The sequence below is a fragment of the Girardinichthys multiradiatus genome, chromosome 4, assembly GCF_021462225.1.
Source record: "Girardinichthys multiradiatus isolate DD_20200921_A chromosome 4, DD_fGirMul_XY1, whole genome shotgun sequence".
Lineage (NCBI taxonomy): Eukaryota > Metazoa > Chordata > Actinopteri > Cyprinodontiformes > Goodeidae > Girardinichthys > Girardinichthys multiradiatus.
Genome location: NC_061797.1, coordinates 25100250 through 25119723, shown reverse-complemented (window position 1 = coordinate 25119723; position 19474 = coordinate 25100250). Strand labels below are relative to the sequence as shown.

The window sequence follows — 19474 nt, the reverse complement described above, 5'->3', positions numbered from 1 at the left end:
TGCTCTTTAATTCTGTTCTCTAATTATTGGTCTCCTTCTCCAACACTCCTGTAATGGTGCTTCTCTCCTTATCCTCCCCTCAATCACAGCTCTGCCTGATGACTGTAAGCCGGTGCTAAACAGCTCTGTCTGGAGCTAAAGCTGTGAGGGAGGATTCACGGCCTGGACTTTAGCTGCATTCTCGGAGTACTTTGGTTTTAACTCGGCCTTAACCCAACGGAGTGCTGAAGGAAAAGCACCCAGAGGCACAAAGCAATGCTGGAAGTAAATGCAAGAGCTAATATATACATACACACAAGTATGCATACACACACATTTGTATATTTCACCTGAAGGACTTTCCTTAGCTTTTATTTGAATATTTGTTTACTTATAACTCACTACATGTGGTTGAATATATAAAAATATTTTCTGGCAGATTGTTTTACTGCACAGAGGGCTTGTAGACCTAGAAAAATCAAGGCAATATTTTGGTGTATTTTGGTCATAAAATAGGATCCTTTTGTATTTATGTTTGTGACTGAGAGAGCTTGGAACATTTGGAAGAAATCTCAGAGTAAAGAATAGGTTAAAAGACAAGCAGCAGATTGTGCAAAATATTCAAAAGAAATAGCGGTGATGACACAAACCCATGGCATTAAAAAACATTCTTGGTACTTATTAATTTGGTACATTCTAAGACAACTCTAAGACTTGTCCCCAGAAAGAGGTGACACCCCATTTTGATTCATTCACTACTTGCGTCACAGCTTTATTCCTTTTTTTGCACCCTAAACATCACATTTTACCAGTATTGTTTTTTGCATTAGCAACAGAATGTCTGCAACAGCTATCCTTAAATCTCTCACACAGTGTGAAGGAGCAAGAGAGCAGGCACCTTCCAGAACAATTTAAATATCAGTGAAAAGATTAAGGTATTAATGAAACATATTCAACAATCTACAAGTGACAAAACCCATCCTAATTATCAAAAAATATTTGTTTGCTCAACTTTCCAATGAATATGACATTCAACATTGGCTGAGGGTAACCAAAGAATGAGCTGTTTTCCTGAATTTTCTTCAGTTTTGCCAGGTCAAATGTGAGAAAGGCAAAAGCTAAGAATATAGCAACACTTTCATCAACATTTAAGTGTGTAAACCAAAACTATAGCTATGGTATGATCGATATAAAGTATAAACAAAAATGTCAGCTGACAAGTTGTAAATTTTGCCAGTCTGTCTAGTGACACAAATCTGCGTTGGACCACTTGTTTGCTGAATATTGGACCATTTGGACGTTGCTGGACGCCACTATGCCTTTCCAACGTCATCGGCCATTTTGTACCACAGGATAGTCTGTTCCTACAAATCCCAGCGGGCACCGCGGCTGATAAGACGGGGGCGTCGCAGCCCTGAGGCCACCGTCAACTATATAAGAGAGTATGAGACGGCCCACCATGCTTTCAGCTTGGGACCAAGACGCGGTTACCACGCAACTGAAGCAGCATTCTGGAGAAGAGGTCCAAAGTGGATTTCATTCATTCTCCTTCGTTGGCCAACAAAAAAACTAAGCTAATTAAGCTTACAGGAATAAGAAGGCTTGTAAGATTTCAACTTTACCGATCGAAGACGTGAGTTTAACATGTGACCAAAAAAAACTACGGAGTTTTCAAGGAGACGCAATTTTCCTGCTTGTTTTTGTACCAGTCGACTAGTGACGGTCCGTCATAATTTTTCTACCTTTCTGCCACGGAGGTCACCAAGGAAGAAAACGGACTGCTTCGCTGAGTATCCGCGGACGCGTGGAACTCTTGGGGGTTTTATGTCCCGCTGAGCTACACTTTGGGAGGGGTGCTCCCAAAGCTTCGTTCAACCATATTCCCTTTTTATTTTGCCATAACTGCCATAACTGCTGGTTTTATCTCATACACACTCACTGCTGTTTATTTTGTTTAGTTAGATATTTTACCCTTTTTTTTCTGTATAGAACTTTGCATGTTTGATTAGGCGAAGATTATTGAATCGGTATAGCGAGGTGGATCGGGCTGTTGATTTAATAAATATTCACGTAGATAAAGAGAAGTCGTTTGTGTTTATTTCGTGCAAGAGTGATTTGTCAGTCAAAATAAGGTCAAAGTTCCCCACGTTTTGGCAGAAACGGTTGATTAAACAGGGAAATCTAGTAATAGTTATCAATTATTACTGAGTATTTAACGGTTGTAATTATCAAAGGCTTTAGGCTACAATTACAACACCAGAGGACATCTCTGGCTTCGATTCATAAATAAGGATTTTGGTTAAGAAATTAATTTTCTCAAATTATGATTTTAAATTATAATCCTTGATAAATATTAATTAATCAATAATCATACTCCTAACATCTGACACAGATTTGACCTAATTTGGAAAATGTATTAGTATTAAAACAGAGTCCTTTCCTTATACTGCTTTGCTGTACATTTTTGTTGTCTTTTGAATATATCTCTACAGCAACAGTCACATTTATTCAACACCGTAAAGAAAAAGCGCTCTTGATCTGCTGAATCCCATTAGTGACTTAGAGGGTTATTTTCACATTTCTTCTTGGTTGAAAGTCAATTAAGATGACTATAAACCTTGAATGATTTTGTAATTAAGAGAAATTTAGGAGGGTGAAAAACAAGGAGATTGAATAAAAAAAAATCCTGACAGTGAAGAGTGAAAAGAGAGTGTGGGAGACAGAGAAGAGGAGAGGGAAATGCCCAAAAATAGAAACCAATTCCAAGAGGAGAAATGGAAATACAACCAAACCAAAAAGGAGAACTAAGAAGAGAGCAAAACAAACAAGTGATAGGAAAAATGCACGAAACATTTTCATTTATGAAATTCTAGTTTAGGTGCAAATATGTAATTTTACTACTTGCATAGAAGGTAAACATGCAACATTCTAACAGGATTTACAAAAGCTGTTAAGTTAAACTTAAACTCAACTTAAACAACTTGAGAGCCTTGTTTACATCAATGCAAAACATTCAAGGGAAGACATGCAATTCTGAGAAATTGAGAAACATCTGCTTGGGTATTTCTGTCACGTAATAAGGAAGATAATTATGTAAGTGGTGAAGGATGTTCATGTATAGCTTGTTTTTATTTTGCTTCTGTGTGTCTCAATATTTAAAACAGATGAGTTATGCGGCTCCAGATTATTTAATCATTATGTGTGTGTCTTCAGTCCAGTCAAGGGGTAAATAACAATTCTGAAGTCACTTTCTAATCAGTTTGTCCAACCACCACAGGGAGAAAGGGTATTATATTAAAAAGTTGCATAATAAGTGCAAGTGATGTTTAAATGTGGAGCTTCTGCAGTGAACTCTTCATTTCTCATTTATTTAGTTCTGCATTTACTGAACAGGATATTTACATAAAGCTTGATTATTGACCTATCCATGCAGTAAAGGTGTAAGAGTATATGTATTCATAACAAACCATCACAGTACAGGAATCACAGTTTGGTCCATGCAATCAGAAGGGATCTTCACCCTCATCCTGAAGAGGACATGCACATGTGTCTTTGTGCTTTCACTTACTTGCCATAAGACAACTAGGTAAGGCTTTACTTGCTTTAAAAAATCTACAAGTCACTTACCTGACTTTTAAAATTGTGTTTGTGGAATTTATGTTATTAACAAGTTTACAGAAACAGAAAATGTTGTTAGGATTGGAACGTAGTCCGATAAATTACAGCAACTTTTCTGGAAAATGTACAGCTGACATCTGTCTAAATATCATCTGATTAAAAAGTTAAAAGCCAACCACAAATGTTTATTGTTTGTTAACTTCAAAATGTAATTAATAACAACGATGAAAATACATTTACTAAATAATTAAATATGAGAGTTGAACATTTGTATGATTATTTATCTTTAAATTCTGGATATAAATGGTATTCCCTGTGGACATAATTATCCTTTTAAATAGGACAGACAACTAGCAGCAGCATCTTGAGTCAAACAATATGTGCAAACTGGAGTACATTTTAAAAATGCTGTATGGGAAGCTAATGCCCACAAAAAGTACCATGAGTCTGTACATTACCTCCCAAGAAAGATTTGAAAACATTGCCATGTGTCCAAACAATGTGTAATTGTGGTTGAAAAGGTAGAGATGAAAAGTTGTGCACAAAACGTCATCAAATGACCCCCTAATGTGGTTTTAGAGTTAATCAAGATTAGACCCAGGCATCCTATATCCATTAGGCCACATCTGGTTCTTTGGATGTCTTGGACCATCTCGCTGTCAGAAATACAATATTCTAAATTTAACAGGCATAAAGCATTAACTCTAAGTACACTGCTTTTATTTTGAAGGAGACTGCTGCGGTTTCTCTGTCTGGGCAGCTACACTGACACCCAGCTTTCTCTGTCAGCACATGTTAAACAGAGAGAAATATACATACACTTCTACATAAGGGCTGCATAATATCATTGTGTGCATAAATAATATTGCAAAGGGCTGTTTAGAATTCAATATTTGTTGATTAGTATTTACAATTGTCATCGTAAATAGCAACCTTCAAAATAACCCTTGTGTGATTTTTCTAGGGGATCTGCTAGTTTTTTTTTTAAATAAGCAAAGCTTCTTTTCTGACAATCTGAGAATTCATGCGTTCAATCTGCAAAGCAGTCAGCTTCTAAGCAGGCCTACTTCTCATGTAAACATAGCTTTACCTGAGTATTTGAGAGTGCATGCAGGTGTTCCACTCATGCTACTTTTGCAAACTCAAGTCTGTGATGTCCTGACCATGCTCCTGTTGTGCCCACTGTAGCCCCTCATGCGTACCCCATGTCACCATGCGCCACTCACTTGCTAAACCGCAGGGCTCCGGCATGCATGTGGCTTTGGATCGTCTGCCAGCGCCCGGCCTTGCTGCCCCCCGTCACCATGCTTCGAATGCTGTCACTGCGACTTGGTCCCGCCCCTGTACTGGAGCAAGCGCCACCCCCGCTGTCACTGGCCCCTGGTGAGGGTCCAGCTCCGCCCTGCCCACCCTTATCCACAGCCCCACTAGAAGAAACGATGTGGGACCACCACAAACAGACACGGATGGACGAGAAGGATTAAGAGAGGATATAATAAAGAAGGATAGACGAGAGACAGACGCACAAACGTACAAGGCCGAAGAGCAAAAAAGTTTTCAGTTAAATAATTCAGAAGGGTAAAAAAACATTTTATGCGGCTCAAATGGTGTATTTCAGTTTAGGTAAATAAATAGGTCAATTTTACTTCAGTTTTAATGTTTTAGGTGTACATAAAAAATCATTGGCTTATTACAGGATCTTAAAATTAGGTAAATACAACCAAAGACAACCTGAAGTGTGTTCCACTGTCATCATCTAATAAAAAGTGACCCAAAATACAAAAACAGAATCCAAAAACCTAAACAAACCTGATGAATTAGTTGTTTTGGGAATGTTTAGAAGCAATAACTTGAAGCATCTTTTGCATTATATGATCAGTCTCTCACATTCTAATAAAGGATTGTAGTTCACAATTTAAAAGGGTAGCAAATATGGTATTCATGATTTACAGTGCCTTGCGAAAGTACCTTTTGCCACATTTCAGGCTTCAAACATAAAGATATAAAATTCTAATTTTTTGTGAAGAATCAACAACAAGTGGGACACAATCGTGAAGTGGAATGAAATTTATTGGATGTGTCAAACTTTTTTAACAAATAAAAAACTGAAAAGTGGGGGGCGGAATATTATTTGGCCCCTTTACTTTCAGTGCAGCAAATTTACTCCAGAAGTTCAGTGAGGATCTCTGAATGATCCAATGTTGTCCCAAATGACTGATGATGATAAATAGAATCCACCTGTGTGTAATCAAGTCTCCGTATAAATGCACCTGCTCTGTGATAGTCTCAGCGTTCTGTTCAAAGTGCAGAGAGCATCATGAAGACAAAGGAACACACCAGGCAGGTCCGAGATACTGTTGTGGAGAAGTTTAAAGCCGGATTTGGATACAAAAATATTTCCCAAGCTTTAAACATCCCAAGGAGGACTGTGCAAGCAATCATATTGAAAGGGAAGGAGTATCAGACCACTGCAAATCTACCAAGACCCGGCCGTCACTCTAAACTCTCATCTCGAACAAGGAGAAGACTAATCAGAGATGCAGCCAAGAGGCCCATGATCAGTCTGGATGAACTGCAGAGATCTACAGCTGAGGTGGGAGAGTCTGTCCATAGGACAACGATCAGTCGTACACTGCACAAATCTGGACTTTATGGAAGAGTGGCAAGAAGAAAGCCATTTCTCAAAGATATCCATAAAAAGTCTTATTTAAAGTTTGCCACAAGCCACCTGGGAAACACCCCAAACATGTGGAAGAAGGTGCTCTGGTCAGATGAAACCAAAATCAAACTGTTTGGCTACAATGCAAAACAATATGTTTGGCATAAAAGCAACACAGCTCATCACCCTGAACACACCCTTGCCACTGTCAAACATGGTGGTGGCAGCATCATGGTTTTGGCCTGCTTTTCGTCAGCAGGGACAGGGAAGATGGTCAAAATTGATGGGAAGGTGGATGGGGCCAAATACAGGACCATTCTGGAAGAAAACCTGTTGGAGTCTGCAAGAGACCTGAGACTGGGACGGAGATTTATCTTCCAACAAGACAATGATCCAAAACATAAAATGAAATCTACAATGGAATGGTTCACAAATAAACGTATCCAGGTGTTGGAATGGCCAAGTCAAAGTCCAGACCCGAATCCAATCTAGAATCTGTGGAAATAGCTGAAGACTGATGTTCATGAACGCTCTCCATCCAACCTCACTGAGCTCGAGCTGTTTTGCAAGGAAGAATGGGCAAGAACTTCAGTCTCTCGATGTGCAAAACTGATAGAGACAAACCCCAAGTGACTTGCAGCTGTAATTGCAGCAAAGGGTGGTGCTACAAAGTATTAACGCAAGGGGGCCGAATAATATTGCATGCCCCACTTTTCAGTTTTTTATTTGTTAAACAAGTTTGACACATCCAATAAATTTAATTCCACTTCATGACTGTGTCCCACTTGTTGTTGATTCTTCACAAAAATCTGAATTTTATATCTTTATGTTTGAAGCCTGAAATGTGGCAAGAGGTTGAAAAGTTCAAGGGGGCCGAGTACTTTCGCAAGGCACTATAACAAGTTGGGGTGGAGATCAGTTGCAGTTTCACAAAGGGCTGGTTAGTATAGATAGCTTTTTTCCTCCAAGACATGAAATTAAAATTTAAAAACTGCTTTTTTATTAACTCGGGTTATGTGTTTGTCTGATGTTAAAATTTGTTTTATGATATGAACTATTTAAGGTTCACAAAAATGCTGAAACAGAAGAAATGGTGGAACACACCTTTTCATGGCATTGTATTTCTTGTTTTGGGCTTTTGTTAGCACACAATTAAACTCTAGACCATCAACAGTCAGTAAATCAAGAGCTTCAAGCAACATCTGAATGCTTTTTATTACCCTAATTAGTAAGTAAAACATAAAACAATAGCATGTTTTAATATTTTTTTGTGGTTGTGTTTACTTGATGTTAAGATTTCTTTGTGCCCAAATTGCAGAAACCTAAAACTGAGAGCAGGTGTACTTACTTTTTACTATCACAGTACTGTTAAAATAGCAACAGGTACAAAAAGTACACAGTATTTGTTTTCTGTGAAAGATTACAAACAGAAAACAAGTTTTATTAAATCTTTCTGCACAGATTTTTTTCTGTCAGGAGTGAATGTGACACATGGGAAACTTCTGATTTTGCAACTCCACAGTTCTCAGGGATTTACTCATGGATAGAGAGAAATGGGCCAATTTCCCTCCACACAAAGCTACAGAGATTGTTGACCTGCTGGCTGGTTGAAGTGGGCAGCATGGTTTCGTAATTATGCAGATGTATCATTCTTGTATTTTAAAGCTGCAGATGCAGGTGATAAGAGCACAGAGCACTAATGTCTGTAATCTCACACACCTGCAACACTTTAATCTAATGTTTAACACCAAAGTCTCCCTGCAAGAAAAGAGTAAATATTACTCAGCATGCTACAAATCCACACCCGCTGACCTGGACGGAGTGCCACAGAAATGAGAACAGAATGAACACTGACTTTAGTACGGGACCTTTAGGGTAAAAACAAACGACACAACAACAGCTGGGTGTCTCTGATGACATTTAGACACTAAGTGTTGGCTGAAAGTATTTTTACTGGACGGGTAATATTTGGTTAGTAAACCTAGTTATCTCAAAGATTATCTCCAATGACACTTTTTTTCTTACTTTTAATTGATTTTACTGGACCTTAAAATAACCTCTAAAATGTAGATTTGAATTTCTCCAAAAACAAAATAATTGTGCTGCAGTCATTTAACAGATGAATAACGGATCACTTCAGAAATGAGACTACAGCTAGTAAATGCCAATCAAAACTTAAAGCACTTATGTTGATAGCATAATGTAACATGAACGTAACAAAGGCTGCCATCACCACTCCTCGCTGAGTCTACAATATTTTCAGCAAGACTGCACAGATGGAGTAATTGATCACCTGGAGGTTTTGAAAGAGTCAAGTGAGTTGTAATTAGAGAGGATAAGAATGAGCGAGTTCACCTGATGCCTTGGTGATCGTGTGTGATGCATCTAAATGATGGAGTGGAGCCTAATACTAAGCAGACGTTTTAACCATCCGAAGACTTAATTGCTCTGCTGTTTACAAAAGAGACACTGCAACTATTTTTGGAACAGAGCTCAGTCAGACTACAGTCAGGAGGGCTACCAGGAAGCCTTGCAGCATTTAGAGTACTACGAGCTAAAGTGGGAGTAGATAAAAAACAGAAAACACAGAGCAAGTGGGGGAGAAGGTGAGACAGGAAAACATATAGACCTCACACATATACAAACACAGAGACACAAACAGAAACTGTGAAAAGTCAAATTAAAGAACAGCTAAAAGAACAGATGGATATTTCTTGAAATGTGCACATTTGTTTTCTGGTGGAAAGTCAGAGTATAGGATTGATTTTAAAACTTTGGCCAGCTGTTTGGCATATTGGGCATGAAAACTGGCATCACACCAGGAGAGCTGTTCTGTGGGAACAAAATCCATCTGCCAAAACTTCCTACAATTACTAGTTTTTGTGTTCATCTTGGAAAAAAAGCAAAAATACTTAAAATCTGCACAAATGCCGTTTGTTTAGGTCTAGTTATTGAAAATATAAAGTGGCTCTCAAAAGTGTACACACTCTAAACAAAAATGGCAGATACTATGATAAATTATTTCAAAACAATTAACAAGTTATGTGATTTTTATCCTGTGCAATTGAAGTCAATAATACATTTTTCTTTGTTTTGAAGGGGTTCTGAAGGCAACAACTTTAAAGTCAGCTACCCTAATGCACCGTAATTTCTTATATCATCTTTATATCTTATACTTTGTACTTTTATGTTTATTTTCCATTTATCCAGATTCATCATTAATTACAGTCTATTTTACAGTTTTAATATCTTGAGTGACTTGCTCTATTTGTAAGTGCCACATTTAGTTGAGTACTAGACATTACTAGATATTTCTGGTAATGGGCCAGACATTACAGAGAGGTGTTACAAGATGGGGAGCCGGAGCCAGAGCTCATATTGCTTAGTTGAAGTCAGAAGAAAGATCCTGTTTGATGTCTTCTGGGGCATGCCAAGTAAAAATGATAAGCTTTGAGTGTTATATTTTCTGGAAACACTTGGTACAACGGCAGTTTAAATGTGTTTAAGGCCTTGAGACACGTTTCGGCACAATGTTTCAAAACATTTTCTGGAGCTATATCGGCACACCACAATTTTTTATCTTTGATTTATGATTTAAATCCCCCTTTTTTGTTTTACCAGTGCTGAATGTTACTCACCTAAAGTGACCCTAGGGAGCCAAACAAAGGATTCTGGCAAAGATTCAAAGCACTGAAATGCGGGATGAGCTATCTGGACTGTACCACCAGCTGCTGCCCAAAAGGAGCAAATGGTTCATCTGTAAAATAAGTATCTTTTTGCATCTTGTTATTGGTCTGTATTTAAATCTTGACCATTGTTTTTTTTTAGCTTTTAGTAATTTTGTTTAGCTCATACTAACTGTACTGTTCTGTATCTTTTGTTGTCAGTAACTGTCTTGTGTTTTGTTACTCCTCTTGCTTTTTCTGTGACTTATGTAAATTTAAAGCTTTGTCAATCACAGTGGTATAAAACAACAGTTTCTGCATTTGTCCTTTTTCTTTCTGTTAGACTGTCTTAGGTATTTTTCCATAGATTCAATGGAATGGATGGAAATAGGATTATGTCTTTGTGACAGACTGCCACAAACAAAGAACCTAATGATTTAAATTAAAACTGCTTCTTTGTTATTTTGTCTAAGTGTTGACACAACACTGGTTCATCCTTTAAACTTAATGTTTAGGTACTAATTAGATATTGAGTAAAAGAGCAGCCAAAGACAGAAGAAACACCTGTTAAAACTATTCAACAAAGCAAATAATGACAAAAACCACTTTAAAACGCCATATGAAAGTCAGGCTCCTTTATGCAAAATATAAAGCAATTGAAGGAGACGTTTGAGGCATACTATATGGGAACAAAGATAAAGAGATTTTGTTAATTTGAGAGCAGAAAGCTTAACTTTCTCCAGTCTTCATGCTAACATCCTCTAATTTGTTTGCTGTAGCTTCACAGTTTATTAAGAAACATTATATAGAAGAGAGACTAACCTTCCTCCAGAAAACCAATAAGCACACTTCTGGAAATGTCAACCTCTTTGCTTAAATTGACTCAGAACATTTTTAAAAAGTCAACAACAGTCAACCCTCAGTGGAGAATCTAATTGCTTATAATTATTATAATTTGGCAGCTACAGTTTTCTAAGACATAATTAATGACCCTATTGATTAAAAAAAATGAGGAAAAGTGAAACAGTGATATCTGCTCTGAGGGTTGTCTGTCCCCATTATATCTCTTCATGGGTTGCAGGTGAGAACCAAATAAGGTCTGGTGAGGCACGCAGGGCTGTGAACAATGAGGCTGTCAAGTATTTTCATTTGCAGGGTATGTACTCTGAGCTCAACCCAAATAAGTTATTACTGTACCAATCTATTGTCTGTGTATATGCATTTTATAGAAATATGCTGCCCTGTAACACCTTTTGTTCTCAGTTGGTGGTCCATGAATAAACTCAATTGGAAATTTCTTAGGCGTCAGTAGAACATATTGTACATTTTATTCTCTTGGTAATTTCAGTTTTATTGTAGATTTATGGTTTCATATAAAGAATACTTGAATTATCTAGTTTTTTGTTGTTGTAAAGTAACACCACATTTTAAAATAAAAGCCATAAGAAAATGGTTGCGCGTCTGTTAATGTTTAGGCAGTCTTCAGAATCACAGCAACATTAAGGGTTGGTGCTGCACATCTCTATCAGGTGCTGCATGGCCAGCAGTGCATACTAAACACTACTGCTTACCAGAATGTAGAAGCATGAGGATTACCAGGGATGAGAGGAGACTTGTGTTAAAAGACAAATGGCCAGGCAGCGTTACAAAATTAGATTTTCTTACTTCACTGTGGGATATTACAGTGACCTTTTAAATGCTCAGAATGATAAATTGACCAACATTTGAATTAGATTTGCAGCATATTTGTGTATTTTGTCAAGTCATGAGCAGCCAAACAGTTGACTAAAATCACCCGTTTACTATTGCAGCCCCTGTTGATGACAGCCCTGCCCAGACTGAGGGGTCCCTTACCAGCCATGACCAGGACTCACTTGGGAGTGAGGCGAGGGTCTCCGTAGGGAGCATAGGGAGACATATTTAGAAGGAACTCCTTGGGCGGGTAGGAGCTCCACCTCTGTTGCACGTTGCTGCTGTCATTGTTATTCCAAAAATCTCTGTCAAGATCACTGCAGCCAGAGAGAGAGACGGCAAAAGGTTAGACACCTGAGAGCGTCAAACAGTGACAGGCAGCTATAAGGACAGAAAATATCAACAGATGAGCAAAGTATCTAAAAAAGACAACAAATAAATAAAAGGCCATCAGAGAGGGGGAGGACGTAATAAATAGAAAAAAATGAGTCTGAAGTTATACTAAGAGTAAAACTGGAATTTAACACATTAATTTTTAAGGCTAAAATAAAAATCATGAAAGTATGTGCTGGGGGATTTAAAGAAGAAGAAGATGAGCGATGAGATTAGAAATAGTAAAACACAGGTCAGAATAAAACCATATAATAAAAATGAAATTAGAATTATCACACACAAGCAATATTTTTATGCTATTCTATGCATATTCTATTCTTGTCACCAAATGTACTTAACAGACGACAATCAATTAAAGGAATAATTAAGACAGAATATTCAGAGGTTTTTCTGAAATATCTTCATAAAAAATATACTTATTTTCAAATTAGTAAGTAACACTTTTCAACTAAAGGGTAATGGCTAAAATTTAGAAACAGCAATAAAAAAAAAAATAAAACAAATCTGGATGATCATCCTATTGTGCAAACAAAAAAAAGCATGGGACTATTCTCATTTGCTATATACTGTAAAAAAAAAATTATGATTTTTAACTCTTGTAATAAATCTTTTCAAAAGATCACTCAACAGTACTTTTAAAACCAACCCCAACTCCTCACAGATAAAGATCCTATTAATATACATTTGCAGCCTATCAGCCCATTGCTTCCTCTTTCAAATGTAACCATCCCTCTGTTTATTAGGGTGATGTGGGGCTCAGTGTCTTGCTCAAGGACATTTTGACACATAGAACCAACAGTCATCCAGTTAAAGGATGACTACTGTATTACTAATTCACAGCTCCCTATTAAAAGACTGAAAATGATGAGAAATCTCTACAAAAGCCCGTTGATTATTCTAGAGCAAAACATAAGAATCTGTGATGAGTATTATTGCATGAATAAAGTAGAACTTCTAACATTTCTGAGATAAAAATAAATAGACAAACAAGCTCCTTATTTTTCAAGCATCTCAACTATCAAATTATCTTCTCAGTTCTCAGAAGGTTCCAACAAATGAAAGGCAATGTGAAACAGAGAGTCAACTTTTCAAAAAAAGTTCTCAGTTTTAACAAGTAACCTGTTGTTTTTATGCCATTTTATTCTAAAACGTACTTATTTTTATATTCTTAATTTTTTTGTAATTCAATGTTTATGTAGCATTATTTTTTTTTATGAAAATGAAAAAAACAACTTAACACTTAAAAACAAAATAATTTTTTTTAAGTTAAAGTAAAACTTAAAATAAAACCATAAACTGCACATTGTATTGAAGACTGAACTGTCATGATTCCAGCCCTTCAGCTCTACATTGACTGTGCTGATTACTCATTGCCTTCACCTGCACTGGGCTGCTCCTATTTAAACAGCTGCTCGTCACCAGCTCAGTGCGAGATCGTCTGTTGCCTCTGTCACAGCTTTCAAGCCTTGATTCATGTTTCAAGAGAGTTTTTTCTGGTTATCTGATCCTGCCTGTTTTTTGACCACAGATTTCTGCCTAGTCCTTCTGCTGTTCGGAAAAATCCTGACCTCACGTTGCTGAAACCTGCCTGTTTCTGACTCTGTCTCTGGATTACTGGACTACCCCTGCCTGAAACCCTCCAGTGCTTTACCTTGGATTGTCTCCCGCTTCTGCATCTGGTTGGTGGAAATATTCTCTGTCCCCTGTTTGTTCCTGGAACCCCCAAGACCTCCTGTTGTCCACTTCCCCTTCCTCCCTGGCTGGATTTCAGTTCCCTGATAAACCTCCATTCCTGTCTGACCGCTTCAGTGGAACCTCTTCTACCCAATTATTATTTTTTTTTTTATATTAAAACGTTTGGTTAACCATTCTCTTGTCTGGCTGCGTTTTGGGTTCTGGTTGAGTTGCTTTATCGTTACACTGAACAACATATCCACATAACAAAAAATGGTAAACTATAAGCAATATCAGTATCACAAGGGACTCCTTGGACTGCAACAAATGGTTTCTTATTATTTTCCCATATGTAATACTTTCATGCTCTGTAAGCCAGGAAATCAACACAAAAAGTAAGAAAATGTGGGTTTGAATGATTATTTCTTTGTGGTAACAAAGCCACTAGGTAATAAATCTTATACCGTTGGAGACTCTGTTCATGTCCTTTTAAATGGCACCACATTTTTGAGTTTGTAGCTTGCACCCATTAGAAACTTGCCAAATCCTCTTAATCAATGACAAAAAATGTATTCTGCTTTTGACTTGTTTGTTGTTGTGTATTGGATTGAATGCTTGGAATTTGAAGAAATAAGACATATCGGTCATTTAACAGTTTATCCACTTATCAAACAGGAACTTCAGTGCATGGAGAACCATACAACAGCCTGGTGGCTCCTCCTCATGCTGGTCACCGGCTTGGTTAAACACAGCTGTGGGAGAGTGTTCCATTTCTCAACCAGTATTTTTCACAAGTCAGCCAGTCAGTGTGCTTGTGGCATAAACAGCAGTGAAAGCCGATCCCACCAGTGTTTAATGTGGTTGAGGTCAGGAATACAGGCAGGCTAGTCCATCCTCTTCTCTCCCAAATTCTGGAACATTGACATCTTGAAGGATATTAAGCCTAAGGGTGGGGATATGGGATTGCCACTGGTTGCAGAGTCTCACCTCAATATCTAATCTCTGCCTTAACTGATGACAAGCTTAGTTTTTTTTGTTATTTGTTAGTAAAATACTGCCACACACCATCACACTGATTTCACTAGAAGCTGTTTGGCATTGATAACAAGATTTCTTTTTAAAATTTTTCAAACCTAATTGTGCTGCTCAACACACAAATGTATTTTCCTTCCAGATGTGGCACCATTTAAAGGGAAATCATTGTTACAACAAAGACAAAAATCAACCAAACTCAAATTTCCTTATTTTTTGTGCTAAGTTGATTTGACCAGAGAGATCTTCACAAGCTAGAGATGACATTCATGTAGACAACTTAAAAGACTATACAACTAATTTCTTTACATTTTCTGCCTTTAGATATTTTTAAAATCGGTCTTCTTTGAAAAAGTATTCCTCCTTGAACATTTTAAATCCATGGTGGCCATCCAGCACCATGCAGAGAGCAATCACATTACATATACGCTATTATTATACATCAGCTCTGTAATCAGGATTTGGCGGTTGAAACTTGAAACTAACACCACATTATGGGTCATTTCCATGTGTCCACATCTACTCCCTCTCTGACACCTACTTGATGGCTTTATTTTCCCCTCGACCTCTCACAGAATCTGGAGAGCTGGCAGCTTCCATCCCTGGTTTATTCCTCTTCCCCTGAAAAGACATTAGAGAGAGACACATAGGGACAGACCTTCGAGACATGTCTTGACTGATTTATACAACTGCATTTTTTGGAAGTGAAGTGGTCATTATGTAGGCTTTAGGACAGCATCAGGTTCCATCAAGTGTGGTAAAAAAAAAAGATAAATGAGAGAAAAGTAATAGATCTGGTTTGATGCCAGAATGGCAGCACGCTTCAGAGGTTCAAGGTGACGAGGGACCACTTTACTTTAATGAGATGCAAAAAACACACTCTGAGCTGAATGAAACATGCGCAAACATATCTTTACAGAGATGAAAACAAAACACGATCTAATCCATCTGAAAATCAGACCGAGACATACATGTCAATCAACGTTTTAACACTTTACCGGAATATGAGGTATTAGAGGTAGCACGGCTGCAAAAACTGAACTTATACATATGAATCTAGGCTGCTTTTGCTCGCTTGAATTAGTTTTGGAAGGAGTAGAGTGTTAGGGATAAGGTTAACCGAAGGTATGAACTCTAGTCATGTGACTTGGAATCGAGTCAGACTGAAGTCACATATTTAATGACTTTAGACAAGACTCGATAAAACCACAAAAAACTTGATTTGGACTTAAACCTTTTCACTTGAGAGACTTGAGATCTTAAACTGAGTGGTAAGTATGTTTCAGTTGGAAAGCTGGAAAGACTTGACTTATTTTTGACTCGCAAAACAATGACTTTGTCACACCTGTGATGTAAACTAAGTTGCAATAAGCAGTCTCTTATAAATTACACGAAATAACAATAGCAAAATTCACTATAAATCCTTTGTTCTACATAAATATCAGTAAGAGAAAGCAATATTACAACCACTGTGTATATATTGGACACATCCCTTTAGCACTGCAGTATTGATATCAGTTTGTGAAATCAGATTGTTAAAATTAGGAATAAAATTGTTAAAACTGCATAAAAATGCATTAAAAAGCATGTGAAACCATCATATTCTCCAACAAAGAAATGGACACTGAAGTATTTTAAGAGCTAAAGGCATACATTTTTAACTTTATTACATTACAAAGCCTTAACATTTCTGTGAAAAATTTTACCACTTGCTGGACAGTGCTTTCAACAGTAGTTACAGGCACTGACCTGCATATTTTATTGAATGTTCATTGAACTATAACACAAAGCTTTTCCTTACTGAGTCACTTAGACCCTCTGTATTTACATAACGCTTTCTAACTGTAACCTCACAATATGGGCCTACAAAACGCACATGCAAAAAAAATATGTTAAGGAAACAGACACAATCTGAAAGTGCAGTCAGAGAGAATTATCAGGTAGTTTTTCTTGTAAAAAAATGTTTTATACTAAAATAGAAGAAAGTAACCTTCTGGAACTGAACCTCAAGAGGGACTTCTGCCACATCTGTTGCTGTAATTAAACATCTCTCTCATCAATTTGAAGTTTAAATTACGTCACTTTTATATGTCACTTACTGCAAATACTCTGTGATGCATATCTGATGATTTGGATCTAAAGAAGTGTGATATTACACACCAACAGAAAACATTATCCTGGATTGTTAACATGTAGCAAAAGAGAAATGTATGAGGGAGGCTGAGTAGAGACATGATATCTGAGAGTGGGAGCTTATGGAGACATTATTTTTCCTTCTTTCTAAATAAAAAAAAAAGAAGTTTTATTTAATTTGATCTGCTTCCTCAGGGAGTCTATGTAAAATGGGAAGATAACATTAATACTGTCAGAACATTATGCTATAAAACTGATATCAATCCTTCACATTAATATTGGTTTCATTTAACCCCTTACTCCTTTGATTTATTTACAGTTATTTAAAACAATATTATTCAGACTTTTCTGTCAAACAGATTAAAATAAAGTAAGCTGCTAATTTTAATAGAGCATTTACACAGATATAAATGTAGGTTATTATGCAAATTAGCTAAATTAAGCATATTCTGGCATAACTCTGACCACTAGAGGGAAGTAAGGGGCTTCCATTATAATCCTTGGTATGTTTTAAATTTGCATCAAGAGGCATTAGTGGTATACATAAGCCACCTTTGCTTTCAGGTGAAATTGTAAAAATAGTCAAAAAACAGTTGAACTCCCAATGTATTCAGAAAATCGCATTAATCCTGGGGGATTTCTGGTCAAGCAGTTTCAGGAGTTTCCTGAGAGTTAGAAGGACTGTACAGCTCAGATTAAACGGTTGTAGAAGCTGGTAAATTTAATGCACACTTCTAGATAAAGGCTCCGATTGCATAACGTTGACGGATTAATCTAATTACTGTACGTGCACAGCATTCAGCAACAATAACAGCAGAGGATACCATAATTAACTGTTTGTTGTGTAATAGCTATGTAAGTATTAAAACAGTGATGCTTAAAAAAACAAGAATGTGTGCTTACAATGGCAAGAAGAGGTGGAAGCATGCTAAAACATCTACACCAGACTGTACTCTACAAAGGTTGAATGGTGAGCATGTAAGATCACTCTTACATGTGGGACCCGCGACCCACTTGTTCAGCTAATCAAAAATATACAGCAATGAAGGCAAAACTAAATACAGCCCGTTATGCCACTGACAAGTTACCATTGTTCTAAATACCAACTATGCAGGAGGACATTAAAAACAACCAATAAAATAAGTGATAAAAACATTTAACAGCACCAGTTTCTGCAGCGCAAACACAAGAAAGCAAGATAAACTGGCTTAAAAGGTTTATGAGCTGTGAAAAGTCCCTGCTGTCTGAAAACACAACGTTTCAGCTGAACTATTTTATCCATTTTAACAATTGCATTTCTCTGGGAGCCTGTATTCAACAGGAAGCTTTTAGAACTTGGCACAAATTGTGCTATTAAATCAAGAAACTCCACATTGAGAGGTGTAGATGGTGGGAGCAATTTAAGTCTTTGAACTCTATTCACAATCCTTTTAAATGCCGTTCCGTCCTATACATTACATTTTAAGACTTATAAAAGTACTTCTATATAATATTACCTTCAGGGGATCATTTCAGAATAGCGTTTCCAAAATATGCAGAGAACTATGGGATTGGATCTTCAGTCAGAAATGGCTCTTAACCATAACTGATTTCCTTCTACCTCAATTTATTTCTTTCCTTATTCTCCTGGTCTGATAGCTTTGACCTGTTTTGTCAATGTTTGGTTTAGGTAACATAATACAGAATTGATTAGATACTGCTATGGGTACTGCTATGGGTTAAAAATGTTTTTTTCACATAATGACAAATGCTGCGACGTTATTATATCGTATAAAGATTTAAGGTTGCTCATTGTGTTATTTTGTTTGTGAGTGATCAGAGTGGATATGTACCTCCTAGCTAAATAAAAGCATGTGCAGTTTGTGCAGTCCGGACCCCAGTTATTTGACTGACAACAACTGATAGCATCAATCTGATAGACTGATAGTACTGAACGTGGATACGGTGAATAGTGTCATTACTCTGCAACATATAATGAATTATCTAGTACTCCCTTCTTTAGAAGAGAGAACATCCATTGTAACGGGTTCAAAAGCAGTGAATAGGAAGATCATGTTAAAAAAGTTGTCAGAGCAAAATGTCTTTGCTGTCACATACATGATTAATAAAAATGGAGAGTAGAATTGTAAAAAAAAAGAAATAAGACACTTTATACACCTGGTTTGACAACTTATTTTTATCTCCAGTGTTTTCATGTATTCTAAAATAATTTCACTGCTCTTGTTAGCTCTTTTTAGTCTTACTGACACCATTCTACTGAAACTGGAAGTAGTTTTCTTCTATACAGAATCATTCCTAAATTGGATGGAGGTGGGTCATATTATGGGCCACGTCTCTTAACTTGAAGAAAGCCTTTGAAACAGTAAGCTACAAGGAGCATTGCAACTTAATGACTGTTCTGTAAATCTATAAAGTAGTGGTTAGGAAATAATAAAATGTGTCATCATATTCAGAGTAGGGCCTGTTGTATATTCTCCAACACTTGTTTTGGCTCTTGTTTAAATTATTTTCATTCATGCTCATATAACTTTACTACTCATGCAATTACTGTATGTGTTCTTCATTTTATACCATGAGATTGTCAAAGATCGCATATTAAATTACCTAGCATGACTAAATCTGACACATT

At 36.9% G+C, this 19474-nt stretch overlaps 1 protein-coding gene across 4 annotated transcripts in view; it reads right to left on the bottom strand.

Moving 5' to 3' along the window:
- The window catches only part of syt7b (synaptotagmin VIIb), a 162982-nt gene that overhangs the window by 47790 nt on the left and 95718 nt on the right, over positions 1 to 19474 (bottom strand). For 3 of the 4 annotated variants that reach the window (XM_047363883.1, XM_047363884.1, XM_047363885.1), the window contains 3 exons: positions 15254 to 15333; positions 11796 to 11930; positions 4824 to 5024 (listed from right to left, as the gene is read on the bottom strand). In XM_047363883.1, the coding sequence (XP_047219839.1) occupies positions 4824 to 5024; positions 11796 to 11930; positions 15254 to 15333 (416 nt within the window). The remainder of the gene's footprint in view (positions 1 to 4823; positions 5025 to 11795; positions 11931 to 15253; positions 15334 to 19474) is intronic. The other variant, XM_047363886.1, reaches the window with a different exon arrangement.